This window comes from Sorex fumeus, unplaced genomic scaffold (genome assembly GCF_029834395.1).
Source record: "Sorex fumeus unplaced genomic scaffold, SorFum_2.1 ptg000055l, whole genome shotgun sequence".
NCBI classification, from domain to species: domain Eukaryota; kingdom Metazoa; phylum Chordata; class Mammalia; order Eulipotyphla; family Soricidae; genus Sorex; species Sorex fumeus.
In genome coordinates this window covers 16,077,145-16,102,245 of record NW_026606112.1, presented here as the reverse complement: position 1 = coordinate 16,102,245, position 25,101 = coordinate 16,077,145, and the positions used below count along the sequence as shown (strand labels likewise).

At 51.1% G+C, this 25,101-nt stretch overlaps 1 protein-coding gene across 2 annotated transcripts; it reads left to right on the top strand.

Moving 5' to 3' along the window:
- The first annotated feature begins 7,101 nt into the window (after positions 1-7,101).
- LOC130033999 (sodium-dependent phosphate transport protein 2B-like) lies at positions 7,102-20,620 on the top strand. Of its 2 annotated transcripts, none has more exons than XM_056125593.1 (12): positions 7,102-7,207; positions 7,303-7,431; positions 8,068-8,196; positions 10,182-10,325; positions 11,912-12,023; positions 14,251-14,446; positions 15,805-15,900; positions 16,540-16,660; positions 17,756-17,923; positions 18,100-18,216; positions 18,313-18,437; positions 19,994-20,620. In XM_056125593.1, exons 1-12 carry the CDS (start codon positions 7,102-7,104, stop codon positions 20,618-20,620), a joined length of 2,070 nt encoding a protein of 689 aa, XP_055981568.1. The 2 variants fall into 2 exon arrangements, with proteins under 2 accessions (XP_055981568.1, XP_055981569.1); XM_056125594.1 differs by having other exon boundaries at positions 7,102-7,211; positions 7,310-7,431.
- The last annotated feature ends 4,481 nt before the right edge of the window (positions 20,621-25,101 follow it).

Below are 25,101 nucleotides of genomic sequence, written 5' to 3'. Positions count from 1 at the left end.
CAACGCTGCTGGTGACACAACTCATTGCACAAAGTTCTGAGTCGTTTTGCACTGTCCGTGCCTCGCCTACACTCATTAGTGAACTCAGCCGACAGCAGTGTGGGAGATGCAGCTGGCCCATTTTTCAGGTGATGAAATCGAGACTTAGAGACCTTTGGGGTCACATGCTGAGTTTCAGAGCTCTCACCAACCGCCTGGCTCTCTCCAGTGGAAGGTTTGGTGGCATCAGATAAGGGGGTTGCTCTTCGTGCATTGGACTGTGCCCACGTACCTACCTACTTGATCATGGGGTAGTTTTTGAGGTTCTGTCATTATTCTGGGTTTGTGGGACCACATGACATAGACCTCTGACTTTTGGCTGCCCAGGAGGGCTAGGAGCACAGGGCCAGTGTGCCAGTAATGGGGGTCGGTGCCCAATGGCCTACATTTTCCCTCTGCTCAGTTCTGAGTGGGGTAGTTGGCTATGGTGGTGGAAAGAACTGGAAGAGAGGGGAGTGTTTCAAGAGAGCTCTGGGCTGGGCCAGCCTGTCCTTTGTGGGAGTAGTATGTAAGTGTGTGTGTGTGTGTGTGTGTTGGGGGGATTAGGGAGGGGGATCCCTGTAACTAGCTGGTAACTAGCACAGTAAACACCCAGCACCTGGTGTTATATGAATATGAAGTACTGTACGTGTGTGTGTGTGTGTGTGTGTGTGTGCCTGTGTGAAGGGGGAATAATTGCTTCATGAAGGGAAGTAGGAAGAGGAAATAGATGTATGAAGAGGAAATACTGATATAGAGGGATGGGATCAGGATGATCTGAGCTGTCACATCCCTGCCATCATATCTTTTCCTTTTTGCTCAGTTCAATGTAGCTGCATATCAGCACATTCCAGTATATTCACGGACACTGGATGAGAGAAGTGTCTGTTTCTGCAGCACTGGGCCCTATGGAGTCTATCTTGAGAGAAAATGGTCCTGATCATAGATATCCAGTCATGGAAACTATCACCTAGTAGACCAATCATATTATTGGTAGAACGATAATAAATTCCTGTTAAACCTTATAGCTGGTAAGAATGTCCCCAGGCCTAGAGAGACCATACAGGGATTAAGACGCTTGCCTTGCATGCAACTGAGCCCTGTTCTATCCCTGGTCCCACATCATTACCAGGAATGATCCCTGAGCACATAACCAGGAGTAAGCCCTGAGCACAGCCAGGCATGACCAACCGTACCCCACCCCACCTGTCAAAAAATAGAAGTTTCCAAGCCAACACTGTAGTTTCTCTTTTTGTTGTTCATTTCCTTCTTGAGTCAGGTATTACGGATGTGCCATTGGTTTGCCTTGATAGAAGCTTTCAGGAGTGCGGCTCCCCCTGTCTCTGTATCAGACTCACCACACCCACCAGGGAAATTCCAGTGGGGCTGCAAGCTTCTTGACAAGGTTGCTCCATCCAACGGATGTTAGCTAACGAGCTTGCCTCAAGCCATAAGGATCACCCACTCAGGCTCAATTAGCTTCCTAGCCACGAGCAGAGTGGACCGACCCTGTGCTTTCTTCAGCAGATGCTCTTGGGTCGATGCTCCCAGTCAGACCAACAGGGCCTATTGGCACACACAATCTAAACGGACACTGGGGTGGGAGGAAGGCAGAGCAGAGGTGTCCTTCTCTTTAAGACTTAAGGTCCAGTTGGGATGACAGGAGACACCAGCTCAAGAGATAGGACAGTGAATAGCGACAGTAAGAGCAAGGTGTGCAGAGAGCCGCTGTATTTCTCCCTGCTTTCCTTTAAGCTTCCTCCACACACAGAGCGAGTGTAGGATGGTCTGGCTTTGTCCAAAGCCCAAAACAACGTGTTAGACTCAAAGCACTCTTTGTCTCTTTTTTTAAATTTTTATTGTATTTATTTATTTTTTTGCTTTTTGGGTCACACCCGGCGATGCACAGGGGTTACTCCTGGCTCTGCACTCAGGAATTACCCCTGGCAGTGCTCAGGGGACCATATGGGATGCTGGGAATCGGAACCTGGGTTGGCCGCGTGCAAGGCAAATGCCCTACCAGCTGTGCTATTGCTCCAGCCCCTCCCTTATTTTATTTTTTTTTTAAATGTCTGTAAACCGTATATTCTGTGGGCTGGAGCGATAGCACAGTGGGTAGGGCCTTGCACTCAGCCAACATGGTCTAACTGAGTTAGATTCCTCTGCCCTCTGGAGAGCCCAGCAAGCTACCCGTGACATATTTGATATGCCAAACACAGTAACAAGTCTCACAATGTTACTGGGCCCGCTCGAGCAAATCGATGAACAATGGGAGGACAGTGACAGTGACCCCTATGCCTATTTTAGAGCGATTAGATGAGATTGTCCAAGGTTTACAATGTGCCATGCACTATTCTGAGAACTTTTCAAAGCATCCTGCATTCAGTCTTCGCAGAAACCCCCTGCAGCGGTTGTTATGCTCAATTGGCAAAAGGGGAAGTAGAGAGACAAAGGAAGTAGCCCCAGGTCACACAGCAAATGGCCGAGTTGGAGCTTGAGCCCAGGATGTTGGGATGTAAAGTCCAATCTATTAACCTGTAGACCAGGACTTGTCAGCTCCCAGGGGACATTTGGCCATGTGTGGGACATCTTTGATGATCCAAAACCAGCATCCCATGAGGAGATGCCAGAAATGCCACTAAATATCCTCAAATGCCCAGGCCATGCCCTACAATTAAGCATTATCTGGCTGTCTGTGTCCTCGGGGCTATGGTTGAGAAACAGTTTGCTCCATGTAAATTCTCCTGCCGAATGTAAATCATCTACCAATTGCCTAATATTTTTCCTTCCCCACCTCTGTGAGTAAAACCGGTGCGCCAGCCAGAAATCTTGACTATCCCAGCTAAGGCACTAGGCTTGGGGCTGGGAACTGAATGGAGAGGCTTTGTCCCGCACCTGCTGCGCCTTGCAACTTTTTGCCTGGCTCCCTTTAGCGTCGGACAGCTGGCAGAGGTCCCATATCAAGTTGGAATGAGACATTGTGTGGCAGACATCCCCAGGACATCTGCCCCCTCTTCAGTGCTCATTAAGTGGTGGTCATTGTCATTTGAACTCAAGTGTTGTCATGGAAGACTGCAGGGTGCTGGGGGTGTCCCAGCACATTCTGTGAACAGGAGGAAGGGCCAGCCCAGGGCGGCCTGGAGAACTAGGACAATGAGGGCGGAGGACTGGGTAGAGAGAACGATGGGAGCAGTTCTTTGTGCAGTTCTTCTGTGCAGTTCTTCTGTGCAGTTCTTGTCTGGACAAGAGCCAGTGTGAGAACTCCAAAGAGATTTAGGACTCCAAATGATAGTCAGTAGGATTGAAGGAGAGGAATAATTTGGAGGGCATTAAGCAGTAAAAGATGGAGGAGGGCAGGGGAGTCCCACAGAATAACACCTGTGCGTTCCTTGGTCAGTCCTTGGGCTCAAAGCTGTGTTCTACGCAGAGGTTGTTAGTGGAGATGCTTCCAGTAGAAGCCGGTGATCTCGGCTGGAGCCGAGGACTGGTGATCTGGGGAGAGGAAACATCTGGGGTGATGCGGAAATGATTTGGATTGAAGTCTGGATGAATTTGAAGTGCTAACTGCGACCCAGGACCTGTGAATGCTGCTGCAGCTTGGGAATTTCAAATGCAAGTGGAAGGCTTGGGTGCAACCAGGGGGCGCTGGAAGGTGCCTCCGGATGGAGATTCTGGAACCCCTCCTTCTCCCTCTGGACTTTGTGGCTGGTACTGGGGCCAGGACTTTGCCCCTGGGGGTCGGAAGCCTCCCCATTTGCCAGAGCTTCTGGCCTGGCATCAGACACAAGTCACACTCCATGCTACTGTGAAAGACTGACACACTTCGCAGGAATGTTCCAGTCATGTGGTCGCAGAGGGAGCAGGAGGCACGCCGCCGCTGGGCTGGGCGCCAGAGAAACTCCATTCTTGCCTTGGGCCGTAGGTCAGCCACTGGCTTTCTCCCTCGGGCATCTGCTTTCGGGCTAGGACTGGAGGGACTCAGGGGAAGTCACCAGAACCAGCCCTGGAAGCTGCCCCGCCCCCACTGCCATCAGGTCTAGCTCCCTCTTCCTACCTAGGCTGCTCTCAGGTACCTGGGCGGGTTTTGTCTGCCTCGGAGGGCTGTGCTGTGTTCAGGAGGAAGCGGGTGTGGATGGTGTGCCGGCCTGGGCGGGACTGACAGTGAGTCTCAGGGTCATTTTTTCCAGCCCTGGACACCAGCTGAGGGACCCCGTGTAAGGAGGGCTCAGAGGCGGGTGCTTGACCCATGGTGTCTCCATGAAAAGCACACTGAGACATTCCTTCCAGCAGTTTCCTTCCCAAGCGGATCCTGTTTGCCCCCCACGGCTGCCTTGACCTGAGGCTGGGGTCCCCCAGGACAGCTCTGGACTTTTCTCTGCCCAACCTCCCAGCCCTGTCCACTTCCCTGCCAAGGTCCTGGGGCCCAGGCTGAGGCTGGCACCCCACAGGAGCATCCCGAGAGCAGCGGGCTTTGCTCCACCTGCGTCAGGCAACACAGCTCCAGGGAGCAGGGCATGGAGTAGGCCCGCCCGAGACACCTGCATGAGCCAGGCTGCGGGCACCCAGCCCAGAGCTGCAGGGAAGGTTCTGGAATCCGCCACCTTCTTCATCTGTTTAATGGGAGAACAGCAGTGCCTTCAGAGGGCTGTGCTGTGTCTTCTCCTATTTCTCTGTCTGAAAGATGCCCATGCCTAGACTTGGCGTTTTATTTTATCCCCCCCTTATGGATTTATTCCAGGACTTAACATTTCAATTTTAATTTCACCCTTTCTTACGTATTTATTACTTCATGCAGTAGCCTTTTAAGGGTGGCGCCTAATTCTGCTCTGTATGCATAGATATATCGAAATCATTCCTCCTCCTCCTGCCCCGAGTTCCAGTATAGCCCCCTCCTCCCGCTCTACCTCCCCACCCCCATTCCCATATGGCCACATAGTTTTCCAGCCTGGGACTCAGTGTCACTGTTTCCCAGTCCGTCTGACGAGGTGTTCGTTTTCCGTATCAGAATGGATCTGGCTGGTGACCATCTGCCCTTGTCTTTCCTCATGTTGCTGAGTATAAATCACCTTAAGTTTCACCCGCGTGGTCCAGAAAGGCATGATTTCACCTTTCATTTCTTTATTTTTTTAATTGGCGGGTAGATTCCAGGGAATATATTATGTCACAGCTTCCTTCTACATCTCAGAGTCGGGCATTTCAGTCAATCCCGTGTCAGGGCCATCATGTGATGTTAGTGTGAGCAGAGGGGTGCAGCTATCTCGTTCAGACTTTTTTGTGCTCCCATATTCCACGAATAAAGGTCGAGAAGAGGTGCTGCTGCATCATGTGGCATTCCCGTTGATTTTTTTTCTTTTTTTTCTTTTTTGGGGTCACACTCAGCAGTGCTCAGGGGTTACTCCTGGCTCTACACTCAGGAGTTACTCCTGGCGGTGCTTGGGGGACCATATGGGATGCCAGGGATTGAACCCAGGTCAGCCGCTTGCAAGGCAAAAGCCCTACCTGCTGTACTATCACTCCGGCCCTGCTGTTGATTTTTAAAGGGCATCTCCATATCAGTTTCCATAGCGATCTTTTTCGTCTGACTCACACCGACATGCCAGCCTGTCCGAGTACCACTTGGGTATGCTGTCACCTGGCCTGGTGAGCCCTCACCACGGCCCAGCAGCTGTATGGGGTTAGTTGAAAAAGTTCCTTGGGTGAAAGGATCTTCCATTGCCCATCCAGGAGCTGCGCCATCTGCAGGTGTAAAGAGGTTGAAAATTGCTGGTGTGCTGTTGGTTTGTTGGTTTGACAGCTACTGGTCCGAGGAGCAGTCTAAGGGCAGGTGCCACCCGGAAGTACAAAGGGTTCAAAACCACAGGGTTGAGCGACCTCACAAGAGACCCCCATGCTGGTTCCATCAGTCCTTCCCACCTCTCCCTGATTTATTCACAGAGTAGCTGGGACTCTAGATGTGTCCCTGAACCACCTGACCTTCGAGGATTTGGGGGTGATTTTCATTTTCTCTGCAGATGACTAAGGAGCGATAGCACAGTGGTAGGGCGTTTGCCTTGCACGCAGCCAACATGGCCGACACAGGTTCGATTCCTCCGCCCCTCTCGGAGAGCCCGGAAAGCTACCGAGAGTATTTCGCCCGCACGGCAGAGCCTGGCAAGCTACCCGTGGCGTATTTGATGTGCCAAAAACAGTAACAACAAGTCTCACAATTTGTTCTGAGACATTACTGCTGCAAGTGTTTTAGCCACTCCTGCTTTCTTCCGGGGCAGAGTTCCATGCTCCTCGGCGTGTGTCAGAGATGAAGGGTTGCATACAACTTAAAACCTCCTGTGGCTCAAGAACCACTCTTCCTCCCCTTCCCTGGAAAAGGCTCAGAGAAAGTGGGTGTGGGGATGTCATTGGGGCCAGGGTAGAGATGTCCCACTAAATGCAGGGAGCGCAGCACAGAGGCTGCCATGCTAGAAGTCCTCTAGTCACCGCATTAAACTCCACCTGCAGACAGGGAGGAATTGTGTCCATTCTTCAGATGGGGAAACTGAATTGCCTCTACACCTTCCCCCTCGAGATGGCATCTCAGGCACTGGAGCCCGGTGCAGAGCGGCCAGTGGCTCTTGGGAAACAGGGTCACAGCTGAAAGTGGTAGAGGGTGTTTGATCACCTCCACAAACACCTCCTGCCCCGGACGCGTTAGATGGAGAGGTGTACGGGGACATAGTTCCAAGTGGGGTGAGGATGGGGCCCCATTGGGGGCTTGTGAGGACTACGCCGTGAGTGGGTGAGGATGAAAGTGTGCATCTCCTTAGCCTCCAAGGAACAGAGTCAAAATAGCCTTAGGAAGAGCAGAGTTAACAGAAAGGACGTTGAGAAATCCAAAACTTGAGCCAGGAGATGCTCTGGAAGTGGATTGCTCTGTGGCAGCGGGCGGGGACGGTGGCTCAGAGTGGCTAGAGGGAACTTATGATCCCACAGCAGAGGGGACCTTGGCTCCCCTCACTCTGTCTGGGCCTCAGCCCCAGCTCCTCCCGTCCTGACTGTGGGTGTCGCCTCTCCCTGCTGCCTGCTGACGCTTGATTCCACCCACAGACCATGGCTCCTTGGCCCGAGCTGCAGAATGCCCAGGCGAACCCCGGAACATACATCGAAGGGGGTCCCCAGCCCCCCGTGTCTGAGAAAGGCAAGGAGCCCAACAAAAGTAAGTCCTCAGCCCCCCCCCCCCCTCCACAGAGCTCCCGGGAGGGACCCCGTGGAGCCCCCTACGCTCATGGCCACTGTCGCACGTTTGCCCAGATGACAGCAGGACCTCTGCCACCAAGGGGGAGCTGCTGCCGTCCCACTCCACGGTGGCGCTCATCGAGGACCCCGCAGATGACCCCTGGGACCTGCCTGCACTGCAGGACACGGGGCTTAAGTGGTCAGGTAAGAGGGGGCTGACACTATCGTCAGGGCTCCGTGTCACCCCCCCCCTACCACCACCACCAGGCACAAGGCCCCTGCTGGGAACCTAGGGTGGGGCTGAGAGCCGGACGAGGGGGCATCTGTGACTCTTCCTTTCCCAGCAAAGGTGCTCGCTCACCCACTCTGGCTCCTGTCCCTGTTCTAGAGGCTCCCCTGTGGCCCTGCCCAGGAGCATGAGGATGACGGGACAGGCCGAGCTGGGGACCCCCAAGCTGTACTGTGGAACTGAGGATGGGAGGGAGCCTGTGCCCCCCGGGGCCAGGAGGGACTGGGCACAGCGGGGCCTGGAGACCCCACAGTCAAGGGTGCCATCCCCAGGGACCCGGAGGCCCAGGTGTGTGCAGAGGACGGTGGGTGGGGCCTTGGTAGGGGACATACATGGGCCCTGGGGTGCGGGGCTGCGTGTGCCCCTGCAGTGGGCTCCCCTCTCCCTGCCCCACCTCAGCAGGAGTGCCGCTGACCCCAGCCCTGGACGCACCCCACCTGGGCCCTGTGCTGGCAGCGGGGAGGGACAGGGTCTGCAGTATCACAGACGCTGAGTCTCCCCCTCCCTCCCTCCCTCCCTCCCTCCCTCCCTCCCTCCCTCCCTCCCTCCAGAGCGTGATGCCAGGGGGAAGCTGCTCTGTGTTCTCCAAGGCACCGGGAAGCTCATCCTGCTGCTGGGATTTCTCTACATGTTCGTGTGCTCCCTGGACGTCCTCAGCAGTGCCTTCCAGCTGCTGGGAGGTAGGAGGGACGGGCCCAGGCTGGGGGGGGGGGGGGGAGTGGGGGGGGAGGGGGGAAGAGGTCACTGACTGGCTCAGACAGTCACAGTTCAGCGCCCCCTGCGGGCTGCTTTCCAGCTGGAATCACCTGGCCCCAGACCCTTGGTGATACATTAAAATCTACCCATTTTAAAGAAGAGAAAGTTGGGTTCTATAAAAGGGCTGCGACTTGGCTGGGAAGTCTCAGCTCGTTGCCGGAGTGAGCTAGTCCCGAGCCACAGCCCTCATCCTGGCCTGTGCAGGAGGCTGTGTGGCCTAAAGGTTGAGTCGAGATACTGCTGCTGTTTCTGTGTGACATGCCTGAAGATGTGAGGGCAGCATTGTTCTCTTAGGCCAAGGCCCCCATGGAAAGCCAAATAAGGCCTTTGCTGCCAAAGGTCACCACCTCTAGGTGGGGAAAGCCACGCTGGCAGGGACCTAACTGAGCTGACCCAGACATGAAATCACCGTGTGCCTGGTCCCTTGTCTGCCCTGGGGACACCAGATATAACTTAGGGCTGAGACACTGTCATGCCTCTCAGAGCACGGGAGTGAATATTCCTTTCTGAAAGTTCCCTATTACGGAGTCCAGTGCCTCAGAGAGATGATCAGAGAGAGCTGTTCTTTGCATGTGGGAAGTCCAGGTTTGATCCCTGACACCCCATGGTTCCCTCCACACACACACCTCCTACCCTCAAGTACTTTTGGGAGTGACCCCCAAGTTTAAAAACAAAAAGAAAGATCATTGTCCAACTATATGGTGTATAGCCTGTGAATTGTCAAAGCAAGATGTCAAAGAAAAACGCGGGTTCTGTATCCACCGGGTATCTTGTTTTTTTTTTTTTCTTTTAATTTTTATTAGTGAAACACCATGAGGTACAGTTACTTACAAATGTTTGTGCTTGGGTTTCAGTTATACAATGATCGAGTACCCATCCCTCCACCAGTGCCCATTCTCCACCACCACTGATCCCAGTATCCCTCCCACCTCCCATCCCCCCTCCCACCCTGCCTCCCTCCCTTTTGTTCTCTCTCCTTTTGGGTGCTGTGGTTTGCAAAAGAGGCATTGAGTGGTAATCATGTTCAGTCTATAGTCTACTTTCAGCATGCTTCTCCCATCCTGGGAGGATTCTCCCAACTCTCTTTATTTGGTGCTCCCTTCTCTATCTGAGCTCCCTTTTCCCCTAGCATGTGCGGCTGGCCTCCAAGCCGTGGAGTAAACTTCTTGGTATTTATCTCGGCTACTCTTGGGCGTTAGTCTCCTATTTTGTTACTTTATGTTCCCCAGATGAATGCAATCTTTCCACATCTGTCCCTCTCTTTCTGACTTATTTCGCTTAGCATGGTACTTTCCAACCACTGGGCATCTTGCTGCGTCCCTGGGCCTGGCAGTGGAGGAAGGAGCCCCTGAGCCCCTGGCACAGTGGGAGCTGGCTTCCGGCCCTCACTTCCGGTCCCCTGGATGTAGGCGGCATCACTGGGGGCTTAGCCCCTGACTGTCTTGGCTGTTCAGTTCCACCCCTGGGCCCTGTCTCCCGGATCACACTGACTGGGAGCCACAGACGGTCTGAGAGGCCAGTTCCCCAATGACTGGGCTGAACCTGTGGGTAGGGGAAGGCAGAGGAGGAGGGAGACATTTCCCTCCGGGAGGCTCTGTCTGCTGAGCCGGGGGCTCACCCTGAGACCTTCCGAAAGGCCTGGGGAGCCTGGGAGGATTGGGAAGGCCAGAGGGGGCCCTAGTGACAGGGGGTGGGGGAGGAGCTATTGTAGACAGACCAGAGAATTTATTCGGGATGGGGGAGCAAGGTCAGAGCTGGGAGGGTCTGGGGGCTGGGGGAGGAGCAGAGGGAGGATGCTCCCGTCCCCTGCCCCCTGCATGACTTAGGGTCTCCTCCCCCCCGCCCCACACAGCCTTGGCTGCGACATCTGTCCTCACCCCAACACTGGGGCCATGGGTTTGTTTTTCAGGAAAAGTGGCCGGGCAATTCTTCAGCAACAACTCGATTATGTCCAACCCAGTGGCTGGCCTGGTCATCGGGGTGCTGGTGACCGTCCTGGTGCAGAGTTCCAGCACCTCTTCATCCATCATCGTCAGCATGGTAGCCTCGTCATGTGAGTCCAGGCATACCCCCTCCACCACCCCCCAGGGCCCAGACGTGTGTTGTGCGCCGGGCAGGTGGGCGGCCACCGCCAGATATTAGCAGCTTGGGGTCCATAACTTAATTGCTCAGAAAATGCTCACTCTTACCTGAAGCCTTCCACTAAACATTATCCTTTGGCTATCCGGGGTCTGATAAAAAGCACAGTATTGGTGAAGTATAACAAAGAAAAGCTCAGTGACGCGGAACTGTGTCTCAGAGAATCACCATTCTGTGTGTTCTGTCCTGTCTGATCAGGGAGTTTCCTCCTCGAAGCACTGAGACAGCCTCCTGGCCCATGCTGAGTTCCATCTGAAGTAGATCCTTCTGCTTAAGACTTAGCACGGAATAACAAAAGCTCTGCTGACTGTGCCACCTTGTTTTGGAGCACTCATTAGCCATATGTGGCTGTTCTCATTTTATTTTGACCTTAAGAGGTTTTATGTTGAGGGGCAGGAGACATAGTACACAAGTTGGTTGACTTACTTGCAGCCGACCTGGGTTCAATCCCTGGCGCCCCATAGAGTCCCCCTAGCCCACCAGGAGTGAACCCTGACTACAGAGTCAGGAGTAAATCCTGAGCACTGTTGGGTGTGACTCAAACAAAACCAAAAAAGGTGTGTGTGTGTGTGTGTGTGTGTGTGTGTGTGAGAGAGAGAGAGGAGAGAGAGAGAGAGAGAAAGAGAGAGAGAGAGAAGAGAGAGAGAGAAGAGAGGAGAGAGGAGAGAGAGAGAGGAGAGAGAGAAGAGAGATGGAGAGGACAGGGAGATTCATCTTATGATGAAATAGAAAATGCAGCTGCATTAGCTGCTGTTTGAGGGTCTCGTGCCTGGCAGCTGCCCTGCTGGACTGCAAGGTTGCTGGACAGGCCATCATGTTCTCCGTAGCAGAAGCACGTGACACTTTGGCCTATGAGACAGCTGAGCTTAAGGGGCTGCATGATGAATGTGAGACTGCCTGATAATCTGGTTAGGTTGGGAGGACTAGTTTGAACTGGTGAATTTTCAGCCCAAACCCCAAACTAACACTTTAGGTAAAATAAAAGTGAGACAAACTAGAAAACTTTGAGGCCTAAATTTAAGAAGTCATCACTTCTGCTTAAAAACCAGGAAAGAAAATTTAAAAAAAAAAAAAAAGAAAGCAATTGCAAGAAAGAAAGAAATAAAAGCGAGCCTTATAGTGAAACACTTAAGTTTCTTGAAAAAGAAATTGTCATTCCAGGATATTGCCATTATAAAGACTCTAGTCCTTAAAGATCATCTCTTGCTGACTTTTAAGCTGCCTAGTATCTGTCATGGGGAGAAGAAACGAATTACAAAGGCATTTAAAACAGGTTCAAAGAAGGGTCTTACAGAGTCTGTAGATTCCCTGAAATTGCATGCTGGGACTGTGGGGGTCCCTGGGCACAGTTCCATGGGCCTCAGCCCACGTGTTCACCAGAGCCCAGCAGGGGTAGAGCCCCCCCCACCCTCTCAGATGAGCAAATGCTGCAAGATAGGGAGACCTTCCTGCCTGGCTGCTCCGTCCATGCCTAACCTGGTCCCTGCCCTCCATCCCCAGTGCTTACTGTGCGGGCTGCCATCCCCATCATCATGGGGGCCAACATCGGCACATCCATCACCAACACTATCGTGGCGCTCATGCAGGCCGGGGACCGCAATGAGTTCAGAAGGTAAGAGACGCCGCACCCGCCTGAGTCGGTCCAGCTCGGATTGGTTTGCTTTGTTTTTTTTCTGTTCATTTAAAAAAATTTTTGGATCACACCCAATGGTACTTAGGGCTTCCTCCTGACTCTGTGCTCAGCAGTCACTCCTGGCAGGCTCAGGGGACCATATGGGACGCTGGTGATCAAACCCAGGTCAGCCGCCTGCAAGGCAAGTGCCCTCTCTGCTGTACTGTCACCGCCTGCCCCCCATGCCCCCCCATATTTTTAGATTTAGTCTGTCATGGGCTCCCCCTTCCCCCAGCCAGTAGGAGCTCACCCAGCCCTGCTGGAGCTCCTGGAAGGAGCCAGGGGTAGGAAGACTGGAGGTTCAACCCATCTGTCAAGCTGGAATCCTGTGGCAGTTAACTGCATCAACATCTAACTCCCTCCTTCTTCCCTCCCCCTCACCTCCCCCAGCCTGCTGTGTCCTTAGGATGCCAGTCTTGGTTTAAGTCACCCGGGGTGTCTCCTGCCCCAGTTCTCTCTCCAGAAGACCAGCAGACTTTTCTGGGGGTCCTTTTTATTGATGAAAGGACGCAGATGGATTAAGCCACTGCTGGCTTGGGACCCAACTGTCCTTGTTCCAGATTTTGGGTTGGTCCTACCGGACACAGGGTTTTGCCTCTGAACGAGAGCCTCGACTGGTGCATGTGCCAGCTGGACCTGACTTAACAGCTGTTGTGCTGTTGTTCATTTGTTTGTTTTTAAGTGGTTTTGGCCACGTCAGGGCTTAATACCTGGCCCTGTGCTCAGGGTCACTCCTAGCGGGGCTTGCGGGAACCAAAGCTGGGTCAGCCACAGCCAAGGCATGTACATTAACTGCTGTACTGTCCCCCATATGGGATGCCGGGATTGAACCCGGGTGGGGTGTGTGCAAGGCAAATGCCTACCGGTTGTACTATTGCCCCAGCCCTCTATTTTTCTTTCAAGGTGGTTAGTAGTTTAGATGATATCCTCAGATATATTCTTAGAATGATAACTATGCAATTAAAAACCTGAAAAACTTAACATTTTGCTAAACTACAAAGAAATATTGATAACACTTTTACATGGGCACTGTTTAAAATGTCTTAAGTACTTTTCTGCAGAAAAATTAAAATAATGATAGTTGAAAGTTTGTACTTTCAGACAACATTTTTTTTTTGCTAATATTGAATTAAGAATCTTTTGGCTCATGTCCCGTGGGTTTGGATATTTTTTGATTTGTGGTTTTTAAACAGGATCTCTTTTTTTTCATCGAGGAAAAGCACTTAATTTGGAGAGAGGATATAATCAGATGTATCTATGAACATTTCAGATAGACATAAACTTTGGTCTAAATTAGCCTTTTACCCCCATTCAGTTTGTTCAGATATTTTATCAAAATCTGAAGATCTTTTTTGTTTTATTTTTGGTTTTGGAGGCCACATCCAGCGATGCTCAGGGGTTACTCCTCGTTTTGCACTCAGGAATTACTCCTGAGAGTGCTTGGGGGACCATATGGGATGACGGGGTCAGCGGTGTACAAGGCAAACACCCTATCCACTGTACCATCTCTCTGGTCCCTGAGAATCCTGAAGATCTTAAGGGGACAAAAAGATTGGAAAGGAATTTGATGCTGGAGAGACAGTACACAGCTTATGCACTTACCTTGCACGTGGTTAACCCTGGCTCCCACTCTGGCGCTACATATGGTCCCCTGAGCTTCACCAGAGTGACCCAAATCCATCCTCCATCTCAGTATTGAAGCAAGAAGTCACTGTGTCCAGAGTTGACAACTATGCTGTGAATCATTCCCCTCCCCCTCTCAGAGGCAGGCTGTCTTCCCTGTGTCTGCTTCAGATGCAGTTTGTGGCTTGATTACAGTTCTTACCAACAGTGATTTTGGAGCCAAAGCCTGTTGGTTTCCCTTTCTTCCAAGCAGGCATAACTGAGTGGTCCCTGCTGGACCAAGCTCTGCTTTAGCAAAGGGTGATTGGAGTCCCGACATGCCCGTGCCCCTCAACCTGCTGCCCCTTCATTACTGGTTGGTCTAATGCCAAACCAGCTCCCATCCATTGGGGCGAACAGTTTAATCTAGAAATGTATTAGTAGACACCCATGTAACCCAGGAGTAAACCATGGCCTCTGCTACAGTAAGGCCCTGTCTAGAACTGTGAATATTTGCTCTTCAACTAACGAACCCGTGCCTTGGGAACGGGGTTCCCTCCTGTAGGGCTTTTGCGGGAGCCACTGTCCATGACTTCTTCAATTGGCTGTCTGTGTTCGTGCTCTTGCCCCTGGAGGCCGCCACCCACTACCTGGAGTTGCTCACCAACCTCGTGGTAAACTCCTTCCACTTCAAGAACGGAGAAGATGCCCCAGCCCTCCTGAAGGTTATCACGGACCCCTTCACGAAGCTCATTATCCAGGTAACAAGGCTTCCTCCCAAGAGCCACAGTGGCCGGCTCAGAGGGGGTGGGGGTAGGAGGACAGTCTCTGAGCCACTGCCCTGGAACAGCTTCCGAGAGACTCAACGGGACAGGGGTCCATCCCCAGGAGCTGCCCCTGTGCACAGCTGGACCCCAGACCAAAAATAAACCAATAAGGCTGAATGAGGACCCAGATGATAGAGTGGGGACAGCGCTTGTCCTGCATCTGGCTGACCTGGGGTCCATCTTACTCCGCCCCACCAGGACTGATTCCTGAGTACAAATCTAGGATTAAGCCCTAAGCACAGCCAGGGCAACGCCTCTCCCATCCCCAGTTAGAAATAAATAAGACGAAATGAGGCAAAAATTATTAATTTAAAAAAAAATTTTTAATGAATTACCGCAAGATACCTCTCTGGGGTACTGTTGGGTGTTGCTTGTCTCTGAGGGTCTTTATAAACTTAAACTTTCATCATTACATTTCAGTAATACAGTGATTGAGTACCCATCCCCATTCTCCACCACCAATGTTCCTCAATATCCCTTCTACTACCCCCACCCCATTCCCTGGCCCCTGCCTCTGGCAGGCACTCACTTTCCCTCTTACTCTCTCTCTTTTTGGATGTTATGGTTTGTAAGACAGGTAGTAAGTGGCCATCATGTTTGGTCTATAGTCTATTTTCAGCATGTATCTCCCATCCCGAGTGAGCCCTTCAAGCATCATTCACTTAGTGGTTCCTTCTCCATCCCAGCTGCCTTTTCCCCCAGCATCTGAGGCTTGCTTCCAAGCTGTGGAGCGATCCTCCTGGCCCTTATCTCTATTATCCTTGGGTGTTAGTCTCCCATTCTGTTACTTTATATTCCACAAATGATTTCACTCTATTTCTGTCCCTCTCTCTCTGACTCATTTCACTTAGCATGATAACTCTCCATGTTGATCCACTTATATGCAAATTTCATGATTTCATCTTTTCTAACAGCTGCGTAGTATTCCATTATGTATATGTATCAAATCAGTCATCTGTTCTTGGGCACTTGGGTTTTTTCCAGATTCTGGCTATTGTAAATAGTGCTGCAATAAACATACAAGTGCAGATGTCGCTTCTACTGTATTTTTTTTTTTTTGCATCTCCATGATATATTCCCAGAAGTGGTGTTGCTGGATCAAATGGGAGCTCAATTTCTATTTTTTTGAGAAATGTCCATATTGTCTGCACCTCAGAAATTTGCACCCTGTCGGGCTATGTAAAGTCCCAGTTCAGCTCTTTTAGGGCTTTGAGTCATAAACCCCCTCTCAGGATTCCTCAAGTTCCTTGTGCCTCTTGTAAATGCTGACTTTCTCCTATTTTCTTCCTTAGCTGGATAAAAAAGTTATCAGCCAAATTGCAATGAATGATGAAATGGCTAAAAACAAGAGCATGGTCAAGATTTGGTGCAAAACTTTCACCAATATGGTAAGTCTTCCGAATAGAGCGGGGCGTGTGTATTTTTGTTCCTCTGTTTCAAAGATAAAAACATTTCACACCAGTGGTCAAGTCAAGAAAACGACAAGAAAATCAGGGACTCATGAACTAACTAGTACTGACTACTGAGAATATTTATCTGTTATTTATTTAGTTATTATTTTTTGGTTTGGGGGCCACAACTAACAATGCTCAAGGCTTCCTCCTGCTCTGCACTCAGAGTTGACTCTTGGTGGGCTCGGGAGAACCACATGAGATGCAGGGGATCAAACCCGGGTTGGCCACATGCAAGGCAAGTGCCTTCCCCACTGTACTATGGCTCCAGCCCCATCAGTGAGAATCTTTAAAACACGAGTTCTTGAATGCTGAAGGAGAACGAGATTCAGTTGCACAGAGTGACCTCCTTTGACATCAAGGGCACATTATTCACAAATTGTCATTCTCATTCTCGGTGTCACGATCTGTTTTCTCTGCTTCTCTCTGACTGCCCTTCTGTCTCTGTTCCTGGAGAGCCACAGAATTAGCAACTTCCCATCCGCATGCATCAGTACCTCCTGCTCTTCATTCCCACGAAAAATGCTCATGAAAGGTGCCTGTGGGCCATGTGCCTATTTTCTGTTTATCCTCCAGACCCAGATGAACGTCACTGTGCCCTCACCTGACAACTGCACCTCCCCTGACCTTTGTTGGACCGATGGTTATCAAATCTGGACCCTCAAGAATGTGACCTACAAGGAGAACATCGACAAATGTGAGTGGGTCTGGGCAGAACACCAGCCACTGGGGAATCCCTCTGGGGTGCTGGTGGGTGTTGCTTGTCTCTGAGGGTCTTCATAAGTAGGGGAGAACAGTAAGTCACTGGGCACAGACCCAGTGCTGCGGCTTGAACCAGAGCCGTCACAGCAGAGAAAACTGAGACATAGATGAGAGATGATTTGTCCCCAGAGATGGTGAGAGCTAGGAGCTGACACTGGGGCCTCTTGCAGACTCAACCCCAACCCCAGCCCAGAGTCAGTGACATTGACCCTGGGCCTCGGCGCCCTTTGGCGGGACTCTGCAGAAACTCTGCAGAGAGGGCAGCAGATCCAAGGAGAGGGAGGGCCAGCCAGGACAAACATGCCCACCCTCCACTCAAGGTCTCCTAGGCAGCAGGCCCCATGCAGGGCACTGGGCTGTCTCCCTGAATGCGGCCCTGAAACTGTCCAACACCTGACATCCCAGTTCTTCTAGTCCTCCCTTTCACACCCAGATTACCTGTCTGCACTTCTCCTTTTCAGCCCTGCACCTCCACTAGCTCCACAAGACTCTGAGCTTTAGACCTTCAGGGTCTTGGTGTAGCTACCACTCAGAGCCCAGAGAACTCACCACCCTCGCAGGCTAGTGACAGATCCAGCAATACAGCCATGGGTTGATGGAGTCTGGCGCGGACTCCCAGGGAGTTTGAAAGACGAAGAGTTTCAGAATGGGCAACACTCCTCTGACTTGGTCACCATTCCCCGCTTTGTCCCTGAGACCCTTTGTTGTCACTATCCTCAGTGCCATGAATGAGGCACAGCACAGGCTTCAGAGGTGGGTTAGCTGGGCGGGAAGCCTGGCCCTGCCCCTGCCTAGCCTGTGGCTTCAGGGATTTCACTTCATCTCCAAACTCTGAGCTGCCCAGAGAACAGCCTCAGGACTGCCTTCATCTGCAAGGGAGGCTGGGATGTGGCCTGTCTTCTGGGTAGTCATGGGTCTAGCTCATAAGCAGGATTTACTACCAGGGAGCAAAGAGTGTTGGGGATAAGTAACTATATGGCCTTGGAATTGCTCCTTGGCCCCTAATAAGGGCTCTCCGTGGTCTCCTCAGGCCGGCACATCTTTGTGAATTTCAACCTCCCGGACCTGGCTATTGGCATCATCCTGCTGATTGTCTCCCTGCTGGTCCTCTGTGGCTGCCTTATCATGATCGTCAAGATCCTGGGCTCTGTGCTCAAGGGGCAGGTGGCTATTGTCATCAAGAAGACCCTCAACACAGGTAGGTGCAGTATCCATCACCATCCTGCATTTACTGGCGGTGGAGAATCTCTGGACACTCTGGTAGTTACTTCTTGGAGCTCCTCCCCTGTGAAGGGGGTGGGGAGCATCCTCTGGAGGGGCCCCCTGAGCCTGTTCTTGACAAGGGATGTGACGGTCTTTTAACTTGTCTTCCAGATTTGCCCTTTCCCTTCGGTTGGGTCACTGGCTACCTGGCCATCCTCGTGGGGGCGGGCATGACCTTCATTGTGCAGAGCAGCTCCGTGTTCACGTCTGCTATCACCCCGTTGATTGGTGAGTGTGCCCCGACTTCTTCCCCTGGGTGTCACTGTCATCTCCATCATCTCTGGTGGCTGATGGCCTGGACTTTGGCTCTCTCCCCTCCCCCAGGTCTTGGTGTGATCTCCATTGAGAGGGCGTATCCGCTCACACTGGGCTCCAACATCGGCACCACCACCACCGCCATCCTGGCTGCCCTGGCCAGCCCAGGCAGCACTCTGAGGAGCTCGCTCCAGGTCAGAGGGCACTGTGTGGGGAGGGGCCCTGGGAGGGGATGTTCGCTCCCATCAGTGGTTTTTGAAGTAGAGGGACTTTAGTGAGAGCTAAGCCCTTTCTCTTTGATGCTCTTGACTGTGATGTGGGGCCCTAGCCAGAAGAAGGCAGAAATAAGCCAACACCCGTTCCTTACAGGAGCAGGGTAGCATCTCCTAGTGATAGTTTTCAGGAATTGTAGAGGCCACTTCCTATCTCCTTGCTCCTTATTTGGGAACTCTGCCTGACCTTGAAGTCACCTGTGACTTCAGACTGCCTGTTTCTGTGTGCGTTGTGCTTTTGGGGCCACACTGGGCAGTGCTCAGGGATTACTCCTGGCTTTGTGCTGAGGGGTCCCTCTTGGAAGGGTTCGAGGGACCATATGGGAGTGCTTGGGATCAAACCCAGGTTAGCTGTATGCAAGGCAATCTGCTAAACTCTCTCCAGCCTGGACTAGCTTATTTATTTATTTATTTATTTATTTATTTGAATTTTAGGCCACACCCAGTGGTGCTCAGGGCTTGCTCCTAGAGCTTGGCTGAGGGATCACTTCTGGCAGGGCTCAGGGATCATCTGTGGTTATGGAGACTAATTCTGGGTTGGCTGTGTGCAAGGAAAGCACCCTACCTGCTGTTCTCTCTCCAGCACTCAATTGGGTGATCTTGGATGCTTGTATGCGGACTCGCCATTGAGTTGTCCCAGACACTAAGTGAACTTTAAAATGTGACCTTAATTTTGAGCCTCGCTTCCCTCAGCAGAATCACAGGCACCACAACTTAATTTCAAAGGATTATCATGAAGGTGTGAGGGAGGCTCTTTAGAACTTGATGATCAATGAAAGAAATGCACCGCATGGGGCCTAGAGCAGTAGTCCAGGGCATTTGCCTTGCACATCCTCAACTGGGATTCGATCCCTAGCATCCCATATAGTCACGATTCCTGAATGCAGAGCCAGAAGTAATCCCTGAGCATCACCAGACATGACCCCAAAAAGCCAAAAAAAGAGAAAAGAAAAAGGAAGGAAGGAAGGAAGGAAGGAAGGAAGGAAGGAAGGAAGGAAGGAAGAAATCCACTGCGTGTGCACAGTATAGAATACGAGTCACCCAGGTCCTTTGAAATCTTTCAGCAATGGATATTTTGAAACATGAAAAGCAAACACATCAATATAACACCATTATCCTCAACATTAAAATGGTGAGAAATTCGACACTTATTTTTGGAGCAAGCCTATGAAATCCAGTTTCTTATATTTAGAGCACATCTCAATGCGGGGGTATGCTGTTTGGGTCCTGATGCAGTGGCAGGACCAGAAGACTGGATTACTGTGGGCACATCCATTGAGTTCGTTTGCACAATCCTGTCTTAAGAACGTCCGGCCACGGCTATGACATAGTTGATTGAGCTAGTGTTGCTCCCAGCGACATAGCAGGTCCTCTAGACTGGACTGTGCTAAAAGGACAGTGACTGCTACAGGGGCCCAGAGGTGACCTTCTCCCCACCCCCCAGCCCCACTAACCCGTCCCCCTCTGTTGTCTTGCAGATTGCCCTGTGCCACTTTTTCTTCAACATCTCAGGCATCTTGCTGTGGTACCCCATCCCCTTCACCCGCCTGCCCATCCGCCTGGCCAAGGGGCTGGGCAACATCTCCGCCAAGTACCGCTGGTTCGCTGTCTTCTACCTCATATTCTTCTTCTTCCTGACCCCGCTGGCCGTGTTCGGGCTCTCGCTGGCGGGCTGGCCAGTGCTGGTGGGCGTGGGGGTGCCCATCATTCTCCTGATCGTGCTGGTGGTGGTCCTCAAGGTGCTGCAGTCCCGCTGCCCGGGGGTCCTGCCCCTGCGCCTGCGGAACTGTAACTGCCTGCCCCAGTGGATGCGCTCGCTGAAGCCGTGGGACAAGGTCGTGAGCACCTTCTCCACCTGCTGCCAGAGGCGCTGCTGCTGCTGCTGCCGTGTCTACTGCCGGCTCTGCTGTACCATCTGCGGCTGCACCAAGTGCTGTCCCTGCTGCAAGTGCTGCAACATCCTGGAGGAGGAGCCCGATGTCCCTGTCAAGGTCCCCGAGGCCTTCGATAACTTAGCCTTGGGCCCCGAGGCCCCCAGTTGGGCTCCCAAGTCCCCAGTGGACACAGTGGGCACAAAGATGATCTCCAGCATCACTGCCTTGTAGGGGAAACCCAGGAGTGGGGGAGAGGGCTCTCTAAGCACTCACGCCCATGATCCTCCCGGTCCTGCCTTCCTGGTCCCATGTGGCCGGGACCTGTCTCCAAATGGAGCAAACGTTAGTCGTGGCCTTCACCCCCTTCACTCACTTACCTGCTGGCAGGGTACCTCAGCCTCACCCCCTGCTCCCTGGGTCTTCCACTTCCAGGAAGGCACAGAGCCCACCCAACACAGTAAAACCAGGCTGGAGAGATGCTGACACTGTGCACCCCCCACCCCCAACCCCACCTCCACAGCTGGGATGGCCAACTGCAGTTCTTCTGGAAAAGTCTCCCTCAGGAAATACTTTTGCATGGTTCGGCATATGTGTCCATTTCTGAACACATGTACTCACATTTTTGATTTGTTATGATGGAGCTCCGACATCCCTTTCTCCAAAGACTTGCTTCAACTAAGAGCATCTATTAGGCATCCCTAGACCTTCCCAGTTTTTGGGGGAGGGGAAGCTGGAGGTAAAGGCAAGACCAAGATGTGGGCCTGGGCCATTTCCCAGTACTCCTCATATTCCCATGGCGTTTCCTCATCTGGGCAGGTATATGTCATTCCAGGGGTTTACCTGCAGTGTCTGTGTCCCTGTTCCCAGGATGGAAGCTACCACTGAGTTCCGAAGAGATTCAGGAAACACTGACTCATGGGTCGTGCCATGATTCTAAGAAGAGCGCGACCCTGCCTTAGAGCTGAGGGAGTGAGGGTGCGTGCTAGGGAACAGATGTCTCATCTGCTAAAGAGAGTAGGGGTTCTTGATTTTTCTTATTTAGAAGTCAACTTGACAGTTATGGCCAAAACCTAGTTTTCTCTTGGCCAGATTAAAATAATCCCTGTTGAGTCTTTAGGAGTAAGATATGGTGGTTCTCTCTACTCCTGCCACTTGAAATCCCAGCAAGCACCTTAGTATGGAACATCCCTTCGTTTCTCCTCTGTGGAACACTCATTTTCATCACTCCCGATGCTGAGTTTTCAGCATCTTAGCTTCCTTCCATCCTTTCATCCATGCATTGATGCATCTACTCACCCACTCAGCCAGCCAGCCAGCCATTCACCTACCACTCACCAAACTTTTCTACGAAAGTAGAAAGAGGAAGGACTGTAAGCCATGGAACGAAGGTCTTCGGGTAACAGTAGGGTCCTGGCATGTCCATGGGCTCTGGTGGTTTGCTCCTTCCTGTCCCAAATGCCTTCTTTGTGCCTTTCAGAGCCCCCTATCACATTTACACCTCCGTCTTTTTACTCCCCTGCTCTTTCCCCTCTACAATCCAAATTCTCTCTCACGAGTGATGGAATTTTACTTGTGTCCTAAGAAAAGGGTGTTAGTGTGCAGACTCTAAGACCCAGTGCTCCCCCAAGCCCTAGATTGCCCACGATCTTTTTAGGTTGGGGATACCAAACTGAGTCCTCCTCTGCCCATGTAGATTCCAATTCCCCAACAGAGCCATTTGTACTCTATATTTATAGTCACGCACCTGTACAGCGTTTTCCTAAGTTATACAGTATATAGTAGTGTGGTTGTTGTATAGTACTCTCATTTGGAAACGAGGCCGGGTTCTACTCTGAAATGTAAAGAAAAGCAAACTCCCCCTTTCTATGTTTTGTAATTCTGCCCTCTCCCCTTGCCACGCCCGGCCACGCCCCATGCTCAGGCCACATGCTCTGTACATATATAAGTTAAACCTGGGTCGGGCCGCTGCACTCTGATGTTTTTTTAAAAATCAGATCCATGTACCTGTGTTGATTGTATTTTTTTTTTACTGGTTGTGGGAAGGGAAAAATAAATGATAATCAAACCCAGAAAGAGTGAAAGTGTGCTGCTTCCAATTACAGGGAAAGGTGGGGGTGGGGAGGCTCCTGGATCTTAATTCCTAAGAGCCTGAGGGCTCCTGGCCTCAATCGTCATCACCATTCTCACTCCCACCCAGGATAGCTACATCATTGGTGGAAGCTCCAGTAGCAGCAGCAGCAGCAGCAGTGTGTGTGTGTGTGTGTGTGTGTGTGTGTGTGTGTGTGTGTGTGTGTTGGAGGAGGGCGGATTTTAATAACAGGGATCAAAATAAGGAACTTTCTTTCATGCTTTCTCCAATTTTTCCAAAATTTCTCTTTAAAGGTATGCAAGGTGGGCAAAATGATGTTGGATTTAAATTATTGGCATGATTTTTAGCATTCACCTTTCTATTGTAGAAGGTCAGCTTCAAACTCAAACACAAGAGCTTCTTACGCTTATATCACTAAAAGCTTACAACTCATTTTGAAGCTCCTGCCGAAAACAAAGCACTGCACAAAATGAACTTGGTGGTTTTTTTTTTTTATTCATTTCTTGCCATGTGCATGGGGAGCGATAGCACAGCGGTAGGGCGCTTGCCTTGCACGCAGCCAACATGGCCTACCCGAGTTCAATTCCTCCGTCCCTCTCGGAGAGCCCGGCAAGCTACCGAGAGTATCTCGCCCACAGGGCAGAGCCTGGCAAGCTCCCCGTGATGTATTTGATATGCCAGATACAGTAACAACAAAGTCTCCAATGGAGGCGTTACTGGGCCCGCTCGAGCAAATCGACGAACAACGGGAGGGCCTTTACCTTTACCTTTTCTTGCCATGTGGGCCATTTTTTTTTTAAATTTTTATTAATGAAACACCATGAGGTACAGTTGTAAATTTTTTTCTTTTTTTGGCTTTTTGGGTCACAGGGGTTACTCTTGACTCTGCACTCAGGAATTACCCCTGGCGGTGCTCAGCAGACCATATGGGATGCTGGGAATCAAACCCAGGTCGGCCATGTGCAAAGCAAATGCCCTACCCGCTGTACTCTCCCTCTAGCCCCGAGGTACAGTTGTAGACTTACAAATTTTTGTGCTTGGGTTTCAGTTATAAAATGATAGAGTACCCATCCCTCCACCAGCACCCATTCTCTAAGGGAAGAGGGAGGGAAGGGAAGCAGCAAAGCAGCAAGAAGGAAGCCAACACAGGTGAGAAAGGATATAATAGGTGTCTTGTTTCTTTTCTTCTTCCTTTTGTTAGCTTTCAGTTGCATTGGATGAAAGTTCTGGGTTGAATGAATAGTGTGGAGTCTTGGGTTATCAGTTCCCTCTGCTTGCTCAACTGAAGATCTACCACACTCACTTGTGCCTACTGGTTTACTTAGGAGACCTGGCTGGTGCTTCTGTGAGTGGGGCAGAAAGAAACAGTGGCCATGTGTCTGCTTCTTCCATGATCAAGTTCAATGTATGCTCTGCTTTCTCACTGGACTTAAAAAGCACAAGTTAGAAGGTAAAATAAACAGGAACTTTAGGATCCTGGTAGCAGAGAAGCCAAAAATAAGGTCATTATAATATCGCGGTCCCATGTGCCTTCTTGGTATATATTTGAGCCTTAAAACGTAAGATGCTAACATATAATTGTTGTGAAAAATAAGCTTCTCAGGGCTTATTTATTTTCAAAGTAAAAAAGGCAAGTCAAAAAGCTATCCTGAAGTGGGATGGGATGGGAATAAACTAGGGAAGGAAACACTAGAATAGTGTGGGACGGGGAAAGTGTCTGTCACATGGCCAGGATGGGGGAATGGGACAGAAACTGGGGACATTGGTGGGGAGAAGTGGGCACAGCTATTGGAACACTGTGTGCCTGAAACTTAATAATGAATAATTTTATAACTCTCGCTCGCACTGCCATATAAATACCGCGCGGCTGGAGCGATAGCACAGCGGTAGGGCATTTGCCTTGTGTGCAGCCAGTCCGGCCGAGCCGGGTTCGATTCCTCCACCCCTCTCGGAGAGCCCGGCAAGCTACCGAGAGCATCTCGCCCTCACGGCAAGCTCCCCGTGACATATTCAATATGCCAAACACAGTAACAAGTCTCACGATGGAGATGTTACTGGGCCCGCTCGAGCAACTCGATGAACAATGGGAGGACAGTGTTTGTTTGTTTGTTATAACTCTAGTTCCCGATGGTTTTTAAAAACTAAGTAAGAATAGTAAAGCGATAATCCCAGGTCACACAAGCAAGAATTGAGTTGATAATTTTGTATAAGCCGGACAAGAGCTCTGTGATTCATTTTCAACTTGACCTGGGATAGTTCAAAGATGATGGGGCTAAGACGCAGTGAGGAAGCAAAGGGCACTCAGCATTTTGGAGACAAAGTGTGTTCTGGGATCTGATGTAAGACTGAAAGGACGGCACTTTACTTCAGTCACTACTATGCACTTGACTTTGAAATGGAACAAAAATGAATCTCAGGAGACTTGAGAGATATAGTGGGTAGGGTGCTTGTCTTGCATGCTGCCAACCCAGGTTTGATCCCTGGCATCCCTTACAGTCCCTCAAGCATTGCCAGGAGTGATTCAAGGGTGCAGAGCCAGTAGTAAGTCCTGAGCACAGCTGGGTGTGCACCTTCCCCCCAAGTAAAAAAAAAAAGGAGAGAATTAAGTGGTTCTTTCCAAGGT